This window comes from Aythya ferina (genome assembly GCF_964211825.1).
Source record: "Aythya ferina genome assembly, chromosome: 3".
NCBI classification, from domain to species: domain Eukaryota; kingdom Metazoa; phylum Chordata; class Aves; order Anseriformes; family Anatidae; genus Aythya; species Aythya ferina.
The window spans coordinates 81,615,977-81,634,759 of record NC_140298.1 but is presented as its reverse complement, the minus strand read 5'-3'; the positions used below and the strand labels follow the sequence as shown (position 1 = coordinate 81,634,759).

The 18,783-nt window shown below is 36.2% G+C and overlaps 1 protein-coding gene across 2 annotated transcripts in view; it reads right to left on the bottom strand.

Annotated features, from left to right (window-relative positions):
• The window catches only part of AKAP7 (A-kinase anchoring protein 7), a 94,858-nt gene that overhangs the window by 31,070 nt on the left and 45,005 nt on the right, over positions 1 to 18,783 (bottom strand). For both annotated transcript variants that reach the window (XR_014690831.1, XM_084512842.1), the window contains exon 7: positions 17,732 to 17,876. Coding sequence is in view for 1 of the 2 variants with exons in the window: in XM_084512842.1 (XP_084368968.1) it covers positions 17,732 to 17,876 (145 nt within the window). In the remaining variant the exon portion in view is untranslated. The remainder of the gene's footprint in view (positions 1 to 17,731; positions 17,877 to 18,783) is intronic.

The window sequence follows — 18,783 nt, the reverse complement described above, 5'->3', positions numbered from 1 at the left end:
ACTGTACCTTTTCAGCAAAGGCTGGGAAGTCAGCCACTGATATGCCTGCCTTCTATTTTAAGTGCAACCTCAAGGCAAGGCTCAAGACCAAATGTGCCAACTGTCCAGATTGCTTACCCTCAGGAATGCATTCAGAGCCATATTTAGTATAAGTCAAACAGCACCTCTGGGTGAAAACCCCAAATACATTCAAGCTCTGCAGAGTACTCATAGCACCCTTCTTTGCAGTGGTGTCTAGGTAAGTATCCTACCTGCTTTGGCAGTGATTTTGCCTCACTGAGAGTGGGTTTATGAGATGGACTTCCTAGAGAATGCCAGCACACAAGAACATGAGCCCCTGGACACAGGAGATGTGCATGTAAGCACCAAGAGTGCGACCATGTGAAAAGCAGGGGCAAGGCAAACCTGACACTTGAGGGTCTTCCCAAGGCTCACCTTACAAGCCCAAGCCTCTGAGATCTACCAAGTGTTCATTTCATTCAAAACCCCTATTGATTCCACTTGGGTGCTGAGATGCTTATGTTTGTATCTTGATCTTTAAATAATAACTAAGAAATGGCGCAGTAACTTAATAATGAGATTTATTTTTGTTCCTGCTGGTGTGGAAAAGACAAAAATTAAGGAACATATAAAAGCAGGAGGGGGAACTGAAGGCTACTTAATTATTGTCTTATATTAATTACTGTATTTTTGTGGGGAAAAAAACTCTCCAAAAACACAAAAAGAAACTGAACCTATTAGCTCGATAAAAGTTACTAAATGCCATGTGAAGCGAGTGAAATCGAATTCAGGGCAAAAATGCTGGTACTTATATACTTTTTCCTTCTAAAATGTCAAAGGTGATTTGAACAGTTGAGGATAATGACGCTTGAAAAGAGTTATGTTCCTAGCATGGCAATCTCACAATGCTGCAAGTAGTTGGAGACAGCTATCGCTGTCCACTAATGGTTTACTGAGAGTTAACCTGACTGTGAGGATACTAAAAAAGTTCTAAGGAGAAAGTAAAACTGTTGCTTTACATTTAACTTATATAGTAAAATAGCAGATTTTTTTTTTATGTGTATGGAAATGAAACAAGGAAAAAAAATCAGTAGAAAGATGCTAATGACTATGTTCAGATATCTGAATTGATACTTTCATTTCCAATAGATTATCTCTACGTTGTTTGCATTTTTTAAGAGGACTTTTTTTTTTTTTCCCCCTAATATTATTCTGAATATTTACTTTACTTTCCTGATTACATTTAGCCTTTTTAAATGCTTATTTTAATGAACAGGAAAACCTGGCTACCAAATTGCCAGTACTTACCATACTTCCATTCAACTCTGTTGGAACATGCCAACCTCTTACATTAAAAATAAAATGCAACATGAACAGTGAGATATTTTTTGCAATGTGCATATATTACAAACACAAAATGTTAAAAGTTGGCTTCTGGAACACTACTGTGCTCAGCCTAGAAGAACAAGTCATGTTAAAAAAAAAAAATCAGAATGCATTTTCCACTAGAACACGCAAACCGAAGAAAAAATAAATTTAAATAGCAAGTACTAATTTTTTTCCCTTCAAAGTTTGTGAAGAAAGGAGAAAATAAAATGCTGACATTGCACAACAGTTTTGTGTATTCAACCCACTGTTAGTATCTCTGACCCTTGTCATTCTGTTCAGTGCTAGCATCCTATTGCTGGTGCATTGCTTGCTATTCATTACTGCTCTTCTGGGTATGAAGAATTCTTCTGGGATTTGGAACACGCTTAAATAGGCTCACTGAATAAGCCCAAAACTTAGCTGGCTTGCTAAGGTTGCACAGAACAGCCATGATTTCAGCCCCCACTCCATTCCTGTTGCAACACCCGTGTGTATTGCAGCTTCTTCCTAGTCTCCTACATTTCGAGCTCCAAAGCACAGATGTGTTAATTTTCTGAGAATATTACAAAGCTCATTTGCTCTCCCTTGTTAAAGCAGCTGATAAGACTGCAAGACAGCATGGGGTTGAGATTTAATGTAATACTGTCCGTAAAATTTTCAGTAATTCAAAAGGTACTTGACAGTGCAACAGGAGGAGATTGTGTGTTTTTGCAGTCGGGAGAAAAAGTCAATGTTGAATAGACAGCTGCACTATGCTCTTAGAAGTTGTGGAAATCGGTACTAATATGTTATTTCTGCTAACTTTCTGGAGAGAACAAAGACCCAGCATTTTAGGTCATTTTTCAACCTTTTGCTGTATTTTTCCTGTACATCAGTGATAATGTGGTGTTTGGTGCAGTGCAACTAATAACACTTAGCTCTAGAGAACAGAAATGAAGAGACCAATGATAGTTACTCTGATAAGAGCTATGTTCTCAAGATTGTATCAAAGGCTTTTCATGATTCATGGGAGGAAAAACAGGGAAGCAGCACCAAGTCACCAAAGCAATCCATGTAAAATGTATTAAAAAACCCCGCAGTTCATACAACGAGGTTTTGATGTTGTCAGCTGATACCACTTGCTTGGCTTCTGCACCTTAATATGGTTCACTGAAATCTACCTGTGCACTGTCAATTAACTTAGTAACCTGTACTGCTAAGCAAGGAACACACATCAACCCATCTGTTTGTTTAGACTGTAAAGAAAAACATATTCTGAAAGAAAGAGATTAACCCTTGATTCCCCCTCCTTTGAAATATCTAACACATTTCACCTTGTAACTGTCCAGAAATGAAATCTCAAGATCTGAATATATCCTTAAATACATATATATCCTTTTTTTTTTTTTTTTTTTTTTTTTTTTTTTCACAGCCAACAGGCCTTCAAAACAGTCAAACACAGTGGAATGAAGGTCTGTGAAGAAAGAGGGATGCCATGACCAGTGACTGAATTGAGTACAGAAAATCCTCAGATTCAGGTGCCTCACTGGTGCACACATACAGAACTTGCAGGAAGGGAGTCTGACAACAAGAATTGATGCCCAGAGGAATTGCAGTGTCCTCTACTCTGATGAGATGAGAAAGCAGCTTAGTCTTCCCAGCAATTAATCGTCCACCATTGGCAAGGCTTTGACCACTGCCTGCAGGTGAGATGTCCTTGTGCCATGCCGGTACCACGCACCTGTGGGGTTCCACAGGAGCACTGTCCTTTCAGACTGCCTAAATTCACTCAGCTCCCCGAAGAGCCAAGCAGGCTTAGAGCCCATGCTGTAAATGAGCTGAGATTGGATTATGGAACCATCCCTGGCTTTATACATCATACAGCTTCAGCAGCTATTTTTTTCAGAAATTCAGCAGTCTCCATGTAGATTTTTGAAGAGAAATCGCATATGGAGACTTCAGGCTGCTTTCCTGAATTGTTTTTATCTGATTTATGTACAGTTCTGGAGCTCCCATCTGGAGGCATAATGTAACTTCAGGCAATACCTACAAAGTTAAGCCCAAATCTATACCAGCTAAAACTGGTACTTGGAGTACAATCTTCCGCAGGTGGCCAATACACAAAACTCTACCCTGAGTACAGCAGTGAAATCAAACCTATTCCGGGAACAACTTTACTCCCAGTCCTTTCTAAAAAGACAGAAATGGGGCAATAGACAATATTTCAAGATCTAGCCCACATATTTTAGAATACTTTAAACATTATTTCAGCAGTCATCTGTTGCGTATAATTTTAAAAGCTGTTGCTTTCCTTTTATGACTCCTTCTCCCTCTTTTATTTAAAACTATGAAAAGGGAGGGGAAAACAGCATGGAATTAAAATGTCTGCTCTCACAAGCAGGTGCAAAATATGCATTCATTACTACTAGATCTTTGCAGGAAGTCTACTGAAAACTGAATTTAGCATTTGCAGGTGACCCCTAAGTGTAAGAGACTCCAAAGCCTCTCTGGGCACTCTGTGCCACTGCTCTGCTACCCTCACAGGAAAGCACCGCCTGATGCTCAGATTGAACCTCCTGTGTTCCAGTTTGTGACCACAGCCTCTTGTCCTGCCACTGGGCACCACAGAAAAGAGCCTGGCCCCATCCTCTGCATCCTCCCTTGAGGTATTTATAGGCATTGATAAGATCCCTCCTGAGCCTCCTCTTCTCTAGGCTGAACAGTCCCAGCTCTCTCAGCTTGTCCTCACATGAGGGGTGCTCCAGGCCCTTCATCATCTTGGTGGCCCTCCTTTGAACTCTTTTCGGTTTATTCCTCCCATATACTCTTCACAGAAAAACTTGTGTAACAAAAATGATGCCCTGCTCCAATGTTAAGAGAAACTTCTGCTGGAATCCAGCCATTCCTTTGCTACAGATCATCAGCCTCAGTTTAATACTGCATGAAACAAATAGTTACACTTGGTTTTCTGTTTTCCATTGGAGATGAGATAAAACATTAGAGTTCATTAAAATAATGTAAACCTAATTACACTACTTACTCGAGAGACTCAAGTGTTAACAGAATGTACTGACAGACTTAAAATCAAAATACATATATTTTCAAACAAATTCAATCCTGTAAATTATTCTGTAAATCATTACATGTAAGCATGTTGACAACAATAAATCTGAATGCTATTTATACCTGGAGAAAGTAAAAAGGAAAGAACAAGTCCATTCAGTCCAGCACTTGTCCATTAAGATTTTCTATCACATCTCTACCAAATGATGCAGAAGTGTTATTTAATTAATATCAGGCTGTTAATACAGAAAGATCGTAATCTGAAAAGAGAAATCTATGGAGTCAAAAGTAAGCCCCAAGCTAGGAGTGATTTACTAGAAGATTCTCAAAAAGCCTCATCTGGCACCACACCTGTAAAAATTTCTTGTATCTTCATGTAGAAACATGCTTATTGTTTTTGAATCTGGTTTTAAGATTTATGAGGAAAGTGCATTCTAGAATTTTAGTTTCATATATGAACACCTGCTCTATTTGTATAAAAATTAAAGCATTTTGAGAAAAATATTTTAATTCTTAAAAAAAAAGAATTCAAGAACTGGGGTTTCTGACTGAGATCCCTGCACAAACAAGTAAATGAGTGAACATTCCTACACGTTTCTTCACTCCAAGGACACGGTGGTATTTATAAAGATTTTCAAAAAAGGAATGGGATTCAGCATTTGCAATCAGAACAAGGAGATGATACAATACCTGTTATGTGAAATAACAAATTCTTTCTCCCTTCCTCAATGTATTGAAAATATTTTTTTACAAAATGAAGTCATGTATAAACAGTCTTTAAAAGAAGTAAAATGGTTCCTTTTATTCTGGATTTTTTGTGTACTGTACAAACTAAAACTGCATTTACCTCCTAGAGAAGGCAAAGAGAGATTTGTTTTCATCCTTGGCAACAAAAATTATGTAGTGGAAATCAGTGGTTATACACCTTAGGTATTTGCTTTTATTTTTAAATTGCTGTTCTACCCAAGTTGATAAAATGGGATTTATATATTTATTTTAATTATAATGCTGAACATGAACTTTTCATTTATGTGCTAATGAAGCTTTTATGTAAGGATGCAATAGTTTGAAAAAGCTATTTTCATAGCTGGAAAAATAAGATCACATACAAAAGATAATAACATGCAATAATTAAAGATGCTCCTTTAAATGGACATTCCTAAACACGTCAGTGTAGGAGACTTTCCTAGCTGTTTCCAAGTAAAAGAACATTTCAATGAATCACGTACTAACAACACATGCGAAAAAGAACATCTGGGCTGTACTCAGTGCAAAGCCTATACCTAGTGGGGAATCTGTACTTTGCAACTGGAAGGCAGCAGCTTTGATATATGTCAAGGTGATAACAATCCCAGTCAAAGACTGTGCAAAATGTATTTATTCAACATGATACACCTATCAAATGCACTTTTCAGTCGGGTAGACAAAAAAGACTGGACTAGTAGTACAAATTTGTTTAGAGAACAGCCCTTAGACTCTAGGGAGCCTTAGACTCTACGAGAGAGTCTGTAGAGAGAATTGTTACTACAATTGCACTAACAGCACAACATTTTTAATATAATTGCACTGGTAGACCATTACATTTGAATTTGTGTGCCTCTATGTAAATTTACATTGAAAAATGTATGTGTGACAGAATGCAAACCCTTGCCGATTCTGCCGTTACATTAATCAATAAAGACTGAAGTGTTCAAATAAAAAAAAATGTTAGAATAGCTACAGTTACAAAAGGTGAATTTATTAAATATAAACAGCTGACTAATTCTATGTGTTTAAGAGTTACAACTCATCTAGACTCTAGACAAAAGGAATACTAAGTAGCATCTCATCTTTCAGAAATATTTTGTACTTGACTATTGCACTCCACTTTAACTGTTACCTTGAAATCTATCCTAAAACACAATATTTTCCCAAAATATTCTTTTTTCTTTAGAATTTCATTATGTATGTCTCACCACCGCTAGCCCTGAAGTCCCAAAATGATGTGGAAAAAAAGAACTGAAAGTGATTGGAGAGTTTAGAATTGAACGGACAGATGAAAAATCAGAAATAACTCAAGTTTTAAAAACTCTTAGCCCTTTCTCCTCATAAACAACTTCAATAATTGCAGCATCACTCTGTAAATTGGTAATATACGTCAAAAATTAAAGCCCAATACTACAGAAAAGCAGTAAAAATACAGATGGCTCTTTATCAGGAAAGTATTTACAAATTCAAAAATAGTAAGGCATTAGTATTTACATACCTGTATTTCAAATTATGAAGTGAGGTTTACATTTAAATATGTTTGTCATACTTATACAGAAGGAATTGTAGTATAATATTTTAAACACCATTTGGAAAACAGTATACCTGTATGATCTTCATAATTAATGTAACTATCCCGAGAATATATCTAGCCTAAGTACACTCAAACCAATACAGACAGTGAATTATTAAGATTATCGAGGTGTTCTCTGTATTTCTCAAAAGAAAAAATATACATGAGAAGCTCTGACTAGATAACTGCAAAACAATTGGACGATGCCAATGATGCAAAACATGATGCAAATAGCTAAGCCAGATTATGGATGGTAACTGAGAGATCTGGAGATTAGCATCTATACGTCTTGGGTAACGTCAGGAAAGGAAGTTACAAACTACAGAAAATAGAATTCATCAGTAATAAAGATCACAAAGAATTCAATGTATGCTTCTAAAAGAGTATATCCATGAGAAACAGCTATTCTTGCCATGTAAAGTAATTATTGCTTTCACTTGCTTTCATGTGCTTATATTATCATATCTTAACAATCATGTCATTTTGTTTTGTTCTTTAATATTATATTAACTCTTCCTAGTATATTTTTTCACCAAAGCATGGTTATATTTCTCTTGAAAAAAAAAAAAAGCTATAAAAAGCAAAGGTTCCATCCTGTAAATGTCTTCACAATGATCCAATACAACTTCAATACAGTACTAAAATAGCATTTATAATATTAAATATACTCTAACAAGCCTCCTTTTCTGCCAAGGATTGCATATGTCCTAATTCAGTGACGTTAAGTTTTAACTTGCAATGTTTTGTGTTTCTGATATGATAGATAGTAATGGAGAAGGAAAAGCATAAGGCTTGCCTGCATTTGAAAGACAGAATAGATTAACAATGGTTGGGAATTCTAAAGCACTAGGAGCCATTTCTGAATAATTCCATATGTGAACACTCTTACTTTGGAATAAGAGTGCTTTGTTCCTGTTCAGCTTGACCCACTTTCCAAGTGTATTTAATGAGGAACAGTTTTATGTGTAAAGAAGCCTTTTGTTTATTCTCTTGATTAAAGCTATGAAGTTCAGTATCTAGGGTTTCTGATTCAAAACAACTTAAACATTTTAAAAAAATTAACAAGCTATGGAAACAGTGACTAGGTATTAAAATGCATTTCCACTGTTTCCCTAAATAAGTCATTTTGAATTTAGCAGGTTATTTAAACAGTCTTGGGTCAGAAATTACTTTTTGCTGTAATTGGTAGGCTGTGCACGGTTAGTCTGAACTCTTTAAAACAAATCTGCTTTTTGTAAAACACAAAGTTAGCATAGATTATTAAAGCTTATTGAGCCAGAGGCTCAACTGGAGTGCCTCAGCACTTCAGAAATCAAGGTATTTACCTAAGATAAAATAAAACCACACCCTTCAGAGAGGACAGGAGGAGCTCACCCTTCCCATACTCAGAGCTGAGGCAGACCAGGTGAGCAGACCCTGTGGTGACAACTCACACCGTCACGCTCAGCGCTGTGCCGACCTCGCTCACCCAGACAACCTGCTCACAATGCGAGCTGTGTGAATTCACACCGACTCGGAAAATACCGTGTAGACATGGTTAGGAACATAAAAAATTGGAAGCCTAACTTTAGGTGGCTGTAAGTATGTATGACCTAGGCCTGGTACCACAGCTTTGGTCACTTAAGTCTCTTGAGTTATGGATATTTGTGTACAAATTAGTACGTAGTTAAACACTATAGCATCAGCCCAAAGTCCACAGCCAGCACTTGAGAAGCAGGAAGGACATCTTGAGGCACTGTCATCTCTTCATAATCTTGATTGTTCTTTGTCTGTTGCACAGCAAAGGCAAGCAGAGTACCTAAAACCACTCAAGTGAAATCAGATAGCTTATGTCTTCAGTGGTTAACTCACTTAATCTTGCAGTGGTACAGATGAGGAAAGTTCACAAAGCATGAAAGGCTGTGTAAAGTTATTTCTTACGCATTGCGAAGACAGGCTGAGAGAGTTGGGGTTGCTCAGCCTAGAGAAGAAAGGGCCCAGGGGAGACACTGCAGTGGCCTTCCAGTGCCTAAAAGGGGCCCACAGGAAAGATTGGGAGGGACTCTTTGTCAGGGAGTGTAATGGTAGGACAAGGGGTAATGGCTTTAAACTAAAAAAGGGTAGATTTAGATTAGGCATTAGGACGAAGTTCTTTACTCTGAGGCCCTGGCACAGGCTGCCCAGAGGAGCTGTGGATGCCCCATCCCTGGAGGTGTTCAAGGCCAGGCTGGATGGGGCTTTGGGCAACCTGGTCTGGTGGGAGGTGTCCCTGCCCATGGCAGGGGGGTGGAACAGGATGGTCTGTAAGGTCCCTTCCAACCCAAACCATTCTGTGTACAACAAAGCAATGTTTATGTCGCTCCTTCCCAGAAATTCTATGTGGTGCATGACTAACAGCCTCCAGCCGTTCATATCCAACAGATCTGTGTAACCCTCCTATGAAGAGGGATGTTTCAGATTTCACTCCTGTCATTACTCAGATCTTAAATGTTTGATACAAATGTACTATGCATTCTGCAGGGTCTGTGATTGTTCTTTCTGATAGGTTTGAGAACAGATTAAAACTTCACATGATTTGGCAGACTACTCTTAAGACTATAGTGGTATGTTTCAGCTTGTGATTGCTGTGATCTTGCAATGGAAAGTGCTGCTACAGTCTACTACTTCCATAAGAAACAGTGCATTGCTGCTTTCTAGGAATTAAAAAATGATGCTATACACCACACTAACCTTTAACTTCTTTAAAACCAGTCACATTTGATCTTGAAATTATCTCCACTGGAAAGAAACTGTTTGTTTGTTTGTTTGTTGTTTGTTTTTTTTTTATTATTATGAATTTTAGGGGCTTCAAAAATATTTTTAATACAGTCTAAAATAAGAAAGTGCTGGAAATGAAACTATCATCTGTGTCTATTCATTGCTGAGTAGTGTTCTGAAAAGACAAACGTGAATTGTAGTAATAAGCAAAACAAAGCACTTTCATTTAACAACTAAACTTTTATGTCATGGCTTGTATTATCCTGAAGTACTGATCTGGACTGATCTGTAACCATGTTTTATTTTAGAGCAAGCATAGCAGAATCTCTCCATGTAATAATTCTGCACACTGTGTAAACTCTTCAGATCTATATAAACCATCAACAACTGAAAAATACTGACATTATAACAATGGAATAATGTTTTTCCTTTCTGTCCATGTCCTTTGAACTACTGAAAAACACTTCTCACGAGTACTGCAGAAGAGCATAATTAAATTATGGTAAATCAAACATAGCTTCCTTTTGATGTTACGACAATAAAATAGAGTGCATAAAATAAGTATCAAGAAAAGCAACATTCTAGCTTGGAAAATTTTAATAATAAAAAATAATTAAGTTCTACTGATCTATTCAATGAAAGAATACCAAATAATTAATATGCTCCTCACCACTTTGGCAGTCTTTTTTTTAATATATGCAATGAACATATCTTGACATTAATGCGTTACTTATTTTCAAAGTATTTTAAATATATTAAAATTAGGAATAAATTACTTGTTTGGAAGCCAAAGTCTGCTTGAGGAAAAATGTCTTTCAAGCAGAAATACTTAATGCACCAAAAAAAGATGCTGGATGATATTAAATTGTACTTTACAGCATGGGCAAAAAATTCAATGTTTGTTTTATATAGCTGACAAAATTTTCACTCACAAGTCACATTCTTACTGATCTGAAATATGCTTTTGTGTTTTCCTTCAGATTTACTTCACCAATTTTATCCCACTGTCTGCACTTATTTTTGAAAGTCATTTGTGGAAAATATTTTCATTTAGTTTCAACTATTGATAACAGCACTGGCATGAAAACACATCACTATTTCAAACATCTTTTTGCTGAAAAATAAAAAGATAAATATCAGCATTTAGTCTTTAAATAGCCCTCTAATTACAATATGGTATTCTTAAAAGAAAAATGCAAAAACTACCTTGTACAAAGCAAATAATACATACCCCATAATCACTGAATCACAAATTGCAATCACGGAAGGTGATAAGAAAGTTTTCCTTACCATCGGTATTAAGAGATGCATGATTGAATACAAAGCATGCTTCTTTCTTGAAAATTCATTGTCACTTTCCAATGAAAAGCTTCTAACACATTTGCCAACATTAAAGCTCAAAGTCGTGGATATTAGAATTTGCCCTCAAAACAACTGAATATTACTATGAAATGAAAATTTCCACTTTCAAGTCATATTTACATTGGTTATTTTAACTTCAGTCAACTTGTTCTCCTTTGTATCTACACAGAATTTGCCATTGTAACTTCTAAGTTACAATGGTATTATTAAACTGGTATTAAAAAAATAAAATAAAAATGCTCTATCATGAAGAAAAATACTGTACCGATGGTTAATGTTTCAATAACAAAATTACCAAGTACAGAAGAAACTGTCCAGTGTACTGATACAAGATGAACTGTATCAAGTTTTAATGTAAGACCAGAGAGAAGGAAGCAATAGGGACCACTCTATCCTCAGAAGTCAATACAAGATACTTGATTTGTGTATGAAACCACTGGATCACCATTTTCTATCCACCTTAAATAGAGTCTGACTTCTACATTATAAACTAAAATATGAGTGTTTCTCTGCCGCGTTTAAAGGATCACTTTTATGAGTCAGTATTAGACCACATTATGCTGTTAAGAATTAGTGCTTTGGGGAAAGACTACAGATTAACCCACAATACCTGTTGATTTGTATGTAAGGCAAAGAGTTATTTAGCATACTATATGCACAAAATTGCAGCGGCTGTGGAAAAACTCATCACAAACAGTGAATGAATTGCTAATTACAAATGTTAAGAAATAGCCCCTGGTAAGCTGCCCAAGACATTTTATCCATAAGCAGTATGACTATCGTTTTTAAATAAAATTTAGGATGAGTGTCATAGGTATGCAAGAAACGCAAGAGTGGTTAATCACAGCCATATAGAGTAGAGAAGTTAGAAGCTAGCATTTAAACACATTATCACGAAAAGAAAAATTAAGAAGTGAATTTAACAGGCATATTTGGAATTTACAGAAGAAGCAGAAATAAGAACAGATATCAGATAAGTTCAAAGAATGATTCATTTTAGAAGTAATTCAATGCCATGCAGGCATGGATAGCAAAAGAAACATGAGAGAAGCATATTTTTGGAGCATGTAGAATCTGGATGATCAAAACAGCATTTACTTCGTTACTACTGCTGCTTCCTATGTGAGAAAATGTTTAATTGCTATACGAGTAAAATCAGTCACAGTCAGGTCAAACCATCTGTAGACAGGGAAGTAGGACAGTATGTAAAGCAGACAAATGCCAGTCTTTCTTTTCATTTGACCCAGTGCTGCTTTAAAAAGATGTCAGACAAATTGGGAAGAATTCATATTGCACACTGTATTTGAATTCATTTCTTCCTTGATGAAGGTGAGGTATCACCATCCTTCTTGCATGACACTGCACTTTTTTAAAACAGCAAACCAAGGGATGTTGACAATCTCTCCCAGCTGTCCATTGGCCACCAATTCTTTCATTTTAAGTCTACTATTTCTTTTCAGTATTACTTTGAGTTCAAAAAGTGATGTTATCATATCTATTTCCTGTATCCAGTACAGATGTGTTTCCTCCTTTGTAATTCCTTTCTTCTTGGTCAGTATTCCCAAAATCTATTCCTGGCAAGTTTATCCACAAAATAGAGAGCTCTTCTATAAGCTGCCAGCAGGAGCATCTTGTTCCTTGTTTGAGAGAGGAGTGCTGACTAGCTGCCTTGGTGGAACCATAAAATGTAATGTGGAAGCATAAACTGCAACACTAAATCCTAAATCAAGGCTATTAAAAAGTTACTTAAATGACTCAGATGGCCTAACAGTAGAGATCTGCAAAAATATATTTTGCTTGTAACACATTCCATTCATATGGTTATTGCCCTACCTCAGAAACATGAAGCTTGCAAATATAATGCATCCTTTCGTTGAGAATCTACGCATTTCTATATAAAAAATTAACAAGCAAACTAATTAACAAATATTAACAACCGTTCACGTAATATATCTGAGATTCTAATCTTGCCTATCTTAGACACTTCTTAGATCTTGCCTGTCATACACGCATATTTTAGGATGGGATGAATGACTGTCTGCAGGTGTCTCCCATTTCAGAGAGACTTTCAGAAGGTTCCTGGATGATGAAGTTAGACATAACTTGTACGTAGCTCCATAGAAATGTAGACTGACACACCGATGTTCTGCTACTTAAAACCCATCTGTATGAGGAATTATTTGAGGAGCAAGAAACATTAACTTTTACCATATTCTTACACTTTTATTCAGATAAATTAGATGTTTGTGGTCTGGCATTTTGATTTCTAGATTGCTACTGCTAGATTGCAAGGATTAAGGGGAACCATAATAGCACTTCAACCTCCAACCTGGCACATGGGAAGTCTCGTATTTAACCTTCTCCATACCAGCCATGCAGGAGAAACTTAACACAGTTTACAGGCTGAATACAGCTTAGCATCTGACAACTTTCCTTAATGTGCATATAATTTGATTTTACATTATATTACTACAAACACATTTTCTTTAAAACAGATTTGTATAAAAATCTTAATACATGGATCCAGAAAATATTTAAGAGGGGTACATAATGTCAAAGGCATGTTTAACATAAGAAGATGTATATAATGTTCCCTTTGAGGGTCTACTGAACATCTTTACTGTGACATAAAGAACTCATTCATCATTCAGGTGAAAGCGTATATATTGAGAAGCTCAACATATTCTAGCATTCACTGCTATTTGGGATTCAAGGTGACATACAACAGCTGCCATGAGGTGGGTGGTCTAAAGGACTTTTTGTCAGCTTGCTGATTTATTTGCTTTAAAGAACAAACTGATTTCTGCTTTGAGAATGAAGCTTCTCCCCATTGTCACTGTCAAGTCAAATTTTAACTCCTGAATACATACCCTGTGGGGCTGACATGCAGATGGAGAGAAATCTTTTGGTGCAGATGTCTGTAGGCTCTGCTGAAGATAGTGGATGTTTCTCTGTAACATACTGTCAAAGCTTATTTACCTGCTGTGCGTATTGTTGCAGCTCAGCAGGTGTTTCACCTCTGTCTTTATCTATATCGAGCTTTTGTGCTTCCTATACTTTTAAACATGTTTTTAAAATGTCTAGCTACCAAGCTGATACGTGTTGTGGCACTTAGCAATGGTAGTACATAGTTCTTCATTGTGCATGGATTTCTGTTTCTCTTCTAACATTACGTCTGATCCCTTTTTAGATCTTTTCATCGTATTAGATGCATAACCCTGAAATGTGGCCCAAACTCCAGGTAACAAAAAAGTAAATACTGATGTTACATTTTCTCTGCACTTCAAGGAAAAAAAAAAAGACAAGTGCTTGAGGGCCATGTGCATGTAGAAAGAACCAGAGCTGGATACAGCTCTTGTCTGTATAAAGTAGATTTCAAATTCTATTGTTTCTGATGTATTAATAAAACTGGGTTAACTCTCCCCATGTTTATTTTAATGCCCTAATTGTCTATAGTTACTAAAACCCCTGTTCATGGAACATTTTAAAATATTTTATATATTGGGTTTTTTAAAAAAACAATTCTCCTTCTCTGAAATTAAACTAGAAGTCATTTAAACTCTGTTCCAATATAGATGTTTTCCCTCTCCTTTTGGCTTTAGATAAGTATATATTAATGTATTCAAAACCAGAAAAACAAGATGCATATATTTTAGCAAGATGCATCCACATTCATGTAAGGTTGAGGGAGGCGAGGATAATGAAGCTACACTTTCTTACTGTGGTGTCAGTGAAGAACATCTATTCAAATATTCTTGGCTTGAGAAAACCAGATGTAGTACTAATGTAAAAATAATTCAGAGAATTTTGCTCAGACTGTGAAGATGACAATTCCCATAAATTGTTTAGGCATTGTCACAACACCACTCAGTCAAAGCCAAACAAGCATCTGATTCTTACCAACCATTTAATGGGACTCAAAAGACAGATGAAAGACTATCTCATTTTAGCATTCTGAAATGTCAGTAACAAGAAAAGTTCAAGAAGAGAGATTTAAACAAATGTTTCAAAAACACATTGTCAATATCTACCAAATATACTACTAAACATCTTTATTTGTAATGAGTATTTGCCAAATTCATTAATCAGATACAGATTCTAAAACAAGTGTATTTGTGAATAGCTGAGCCTTAATTTCATCCAAATTAAAAAAAATATATATATGATGTTAAATCATCTTGTAATTTCTCTAAGCATTTGGATGCACACAAATACCTAACTGAATGTACAAATGTGTACAGAAGACATCATATATATATATATATATACACACAGAGACATAAATATGGGACATACATAACACAAGGCAATAAATATTATATACAGAGAGAGAGATGTATAAATAAATCTCTTTTTGGTTTTGACTGATCTGGATTTTGCAATATTGTCACAAATTTAAATAGCCATCCTACAATTTTTTTTCCTCTGTACTGCAGGCAACTACTTTCTATTTGTTTTGTAACAGTATACCTCTTCTAAATAAAGGGGGCCTAAGTGCAAACAAAATCATTAACAGGAAATAATATTCAGCATTTACAAAGTGCCTGAAATGCTGAAATTCTTGTATAAGTATTTAATAATAAATCCTCAACACAGTCCTCTCAAAAACAGTAATATCCCACCAGTAATACCATGGGAACAAGGACCAGAAGGGGGACCACAAGGAGGAGCAAGGCACCACAAGACACAAAGCAAGCTGTCACCAAAGCCCCACATGGAGTCCTGGTGATTAGAGTCACCTTTTAATAGCAGTGCTTATGCAAAGCTGGTCCAAACTACAGAAATACAGAGTTCGTAGTAGTTGCTCATTAACACTTTTTGTCTCCACTACAGTATTAGTTTTGACACAGCATTAAGAATGAAACAATTCAGATGCTGAATGAAGAGTGCCTGAAAAACAGTAGATGAGGCACGTGAACCCGGTACAGTTTTTATGATGATGAAAGAACAGTATTTGCTAAGCAAAAATGGAGTATAATGTATTGATCCCATCAGTTATAAGCCTTAGAAAATTGGATCTTTCCATCAAAATTAGCTCTACCAGAAAAGGTATCTGGATCAGCAGTTTTCCTTTTATTTTATGCTCATCATGCCTTTAAGGGTTTTGCAGAATTTGGGGGTGGACACAGCACTTCTGTAAAGTTTTCCTCTTTTTTTTCAGATTTCTTTGTCCTTAAGGATGCATCTTCAAAACCAATAGATGTTTTCATCTTTTTAAGATTTTTTAGTCCTTAAGGATGTTATCTTCATAACAAATTGTTGTTTTCATCTGTTTAAAGATTTCTTAGTTTTCAAGGGTGAAGACGTGTCTTTCTATTAAATTGTCTGCACAAGAAAAGACTCCAGTGAAGATGTTTCTATTCAACTAGTTGGGATGGCAACGGTCTTGGAAAACTTCCCTAATGTTGCGTGTTTTGTTCTTTCTTTCTGAGGATACGATCGTTCCTTGGTCATTAATATTTTCATTAATAAGGTTAGTATGCTTTGGAGTAGGAAAGGTTAGATCCACTGAATGATTGCTTGTTGAAATGATTTATGGTGAATTTTTGTTATGAATATTTCTGTTTATTAGCAGAGATCTGGAAAATGTTGCAAAGTATATGAGAAGAAATGCATCATGGTCTTTAAGTATTTTATTGTTGAGGCTCCCTGTAAAAAGATTTTTTATATTTCTTTCTTTTTGTCAGAGAATCCATACAAGAACAGATGTTTTATTTTTCCTTGAGTATGAGTTAAGACTTTGATTTATTCAGATTTATTAAGACCGTCCATATTCTTTTTGAAATGGAACTATTGCTCATTGACAACATGCACAACAGAGTTCTGAATCTCGATTTTTAAGGAAAAAAGACAAAGTTAAGAGTTCACATGAACTTTTGGCATGAATGTCAGTATCGCATGTCTTCCAACACCACTGCATTCAACCTCTGACACAAATTCAGGAAAAAAATGCCCAAAACATAAAAATCAAGCTGTACTCAGTACAAATAAGAAAAAATACCAACTGACCTCCTGAGACCATGACCTATTCCTTGCTATAAACCTCTTTTAAGACTCAACATCTAACATGGCACATATAAAGAACCAGACAAATTAAATTATATTAAAGTAAAAAATAAAATTAATGTAAAAAAGCTCTTATTTTGCAGTATTACTACTTGCCTGTCTTCCCATGTCATCTGGTTTCTTAAAGATCCCCAAGGTGAACAAATGGTATCTTTCAAGATATTCCCAACACATCGCACAATACACTCCTAGGTTTAAAGGGCTGGCTGCATTAAGAAAAATCCTCAACATTCCTGAGTTACTTCACTGAAGAATCTTACAACTCTTGTTGTAAATACAACTAACCCCAACTCCAAGCTCCACTATCATCTAGTGAGAGCTAACCACCCTGGAGAGGTAGTTAATTAATTATACAGCAATTATCCCATAGTCTCTCGGTGCACAGACTTTCCATGCACACCAACTGAAGTGCCAGCTATATACAAATGGCAAAAACAAGAAGACAAGCCTAGAATAATCACCAGGATGTGAAACTTCTGTTCAGATAAAGCAGAAGGACACAAATGTAACTTCTAGCATTGCAATGATCTAGGCAAGGTATTTTGTACAATGTTTGAAGTGTTGATGATACTCTGAACAGTTATCATTAAATCTGTTGTACCTTGAAATTTTCTCTATATAGGAATACAGTCTGAGTAAGGGCACATCTTTGCCAAACCACACACTTCATTTAGCTTTAATAATCGAAAACTACTGCATCTAATCTTACTTAGTCACACAGGCTATCTTTATAATCAACAGAGAGAATTGCCTAACATCCACCGCAGAAAAAATGACTTTTCAGGCATATAATTTACAGGCATGATTGATACAGGAAGAAAATGAAGATGTACTTACCAAGAAAAACAGAGGACTCACAGTAGTAGTAGCCATTGGGTTGCTTTTTTTTCAACATGGAGCAAAGATCTAAGCGATGAAGGACTTCATCTCCAAAATACTGGTTTTTAAAATCTTCATATAGGCTTGCGTCAATTTTTTTCACCTTTCAATATCAACAGAAAATTCAATCAGGCATTCTGCTAGGAGACTGAATTTTCACATTTAATTCCTATAGTTTTTGTTTTAACCAGAGTTATAATTAGAATGGGAAATTGCTTCAAAATGCAAAAAGAATACTGAAACAACATTGTGCCAAATCTTCTGTCTCAGTTAAGCAGTTATCTGGTGCAGAACTTAAACATGGAAATAGAAGTGTCATTACGCCTCCTGTCTACTCATCCCTCTTCAATCCTGTGTACAGCTGTGTACAACACTGTAACTGCTTTAACTTCAAGTGGCTTGCAAGAGTCTTCATGGAACACATAACTGGAAATAATTCTCTGTCAGCACTGGGCATGTTATTACACAGAGGAATCTCAAATGTTTGTCAAGGAAAGCTTTCTGTGTTTTTAAAATCACCCAACAGGAAAACATGTTTCTGTGTAACCAACACGAGGCTTTTTATGTCAGCAAATCCAAAAACTTACTTATATTTCTGAACTTTACCTATCAAAAAGACTGACTCAATTCTAATGATAAATATTAATGATTCATAATATCAGCAGTAATAATAGTGTTTTAGCAGTTTAGTGCTCCTCATGCCATCATGTTTTCAATAAAAATGATGATCTCTGTAGAAACTCTATTTTCTCCTTCAGTGTACTTCAACATAATGGCAGTTCCTCTTTAAAAACTGCTACAGTGTGCTAAGGGATGTAAGCAAGGGCTGCAGCCTGCAGCACCTCCACCCAGGGCTCCCTCCAGCCCAGATGCTGGAGCCAGCCCAGTGCCCCGGGGACGCGGGGTCTCTGGTGGGGACATGGGGTCTCTGGTGGTCTCTGGGGTCTCTCCTCTTTGCAGGTGCGAACAGTAGAGAAGCTGGGCACGTGGCCCTGAGACACAGGTACAAG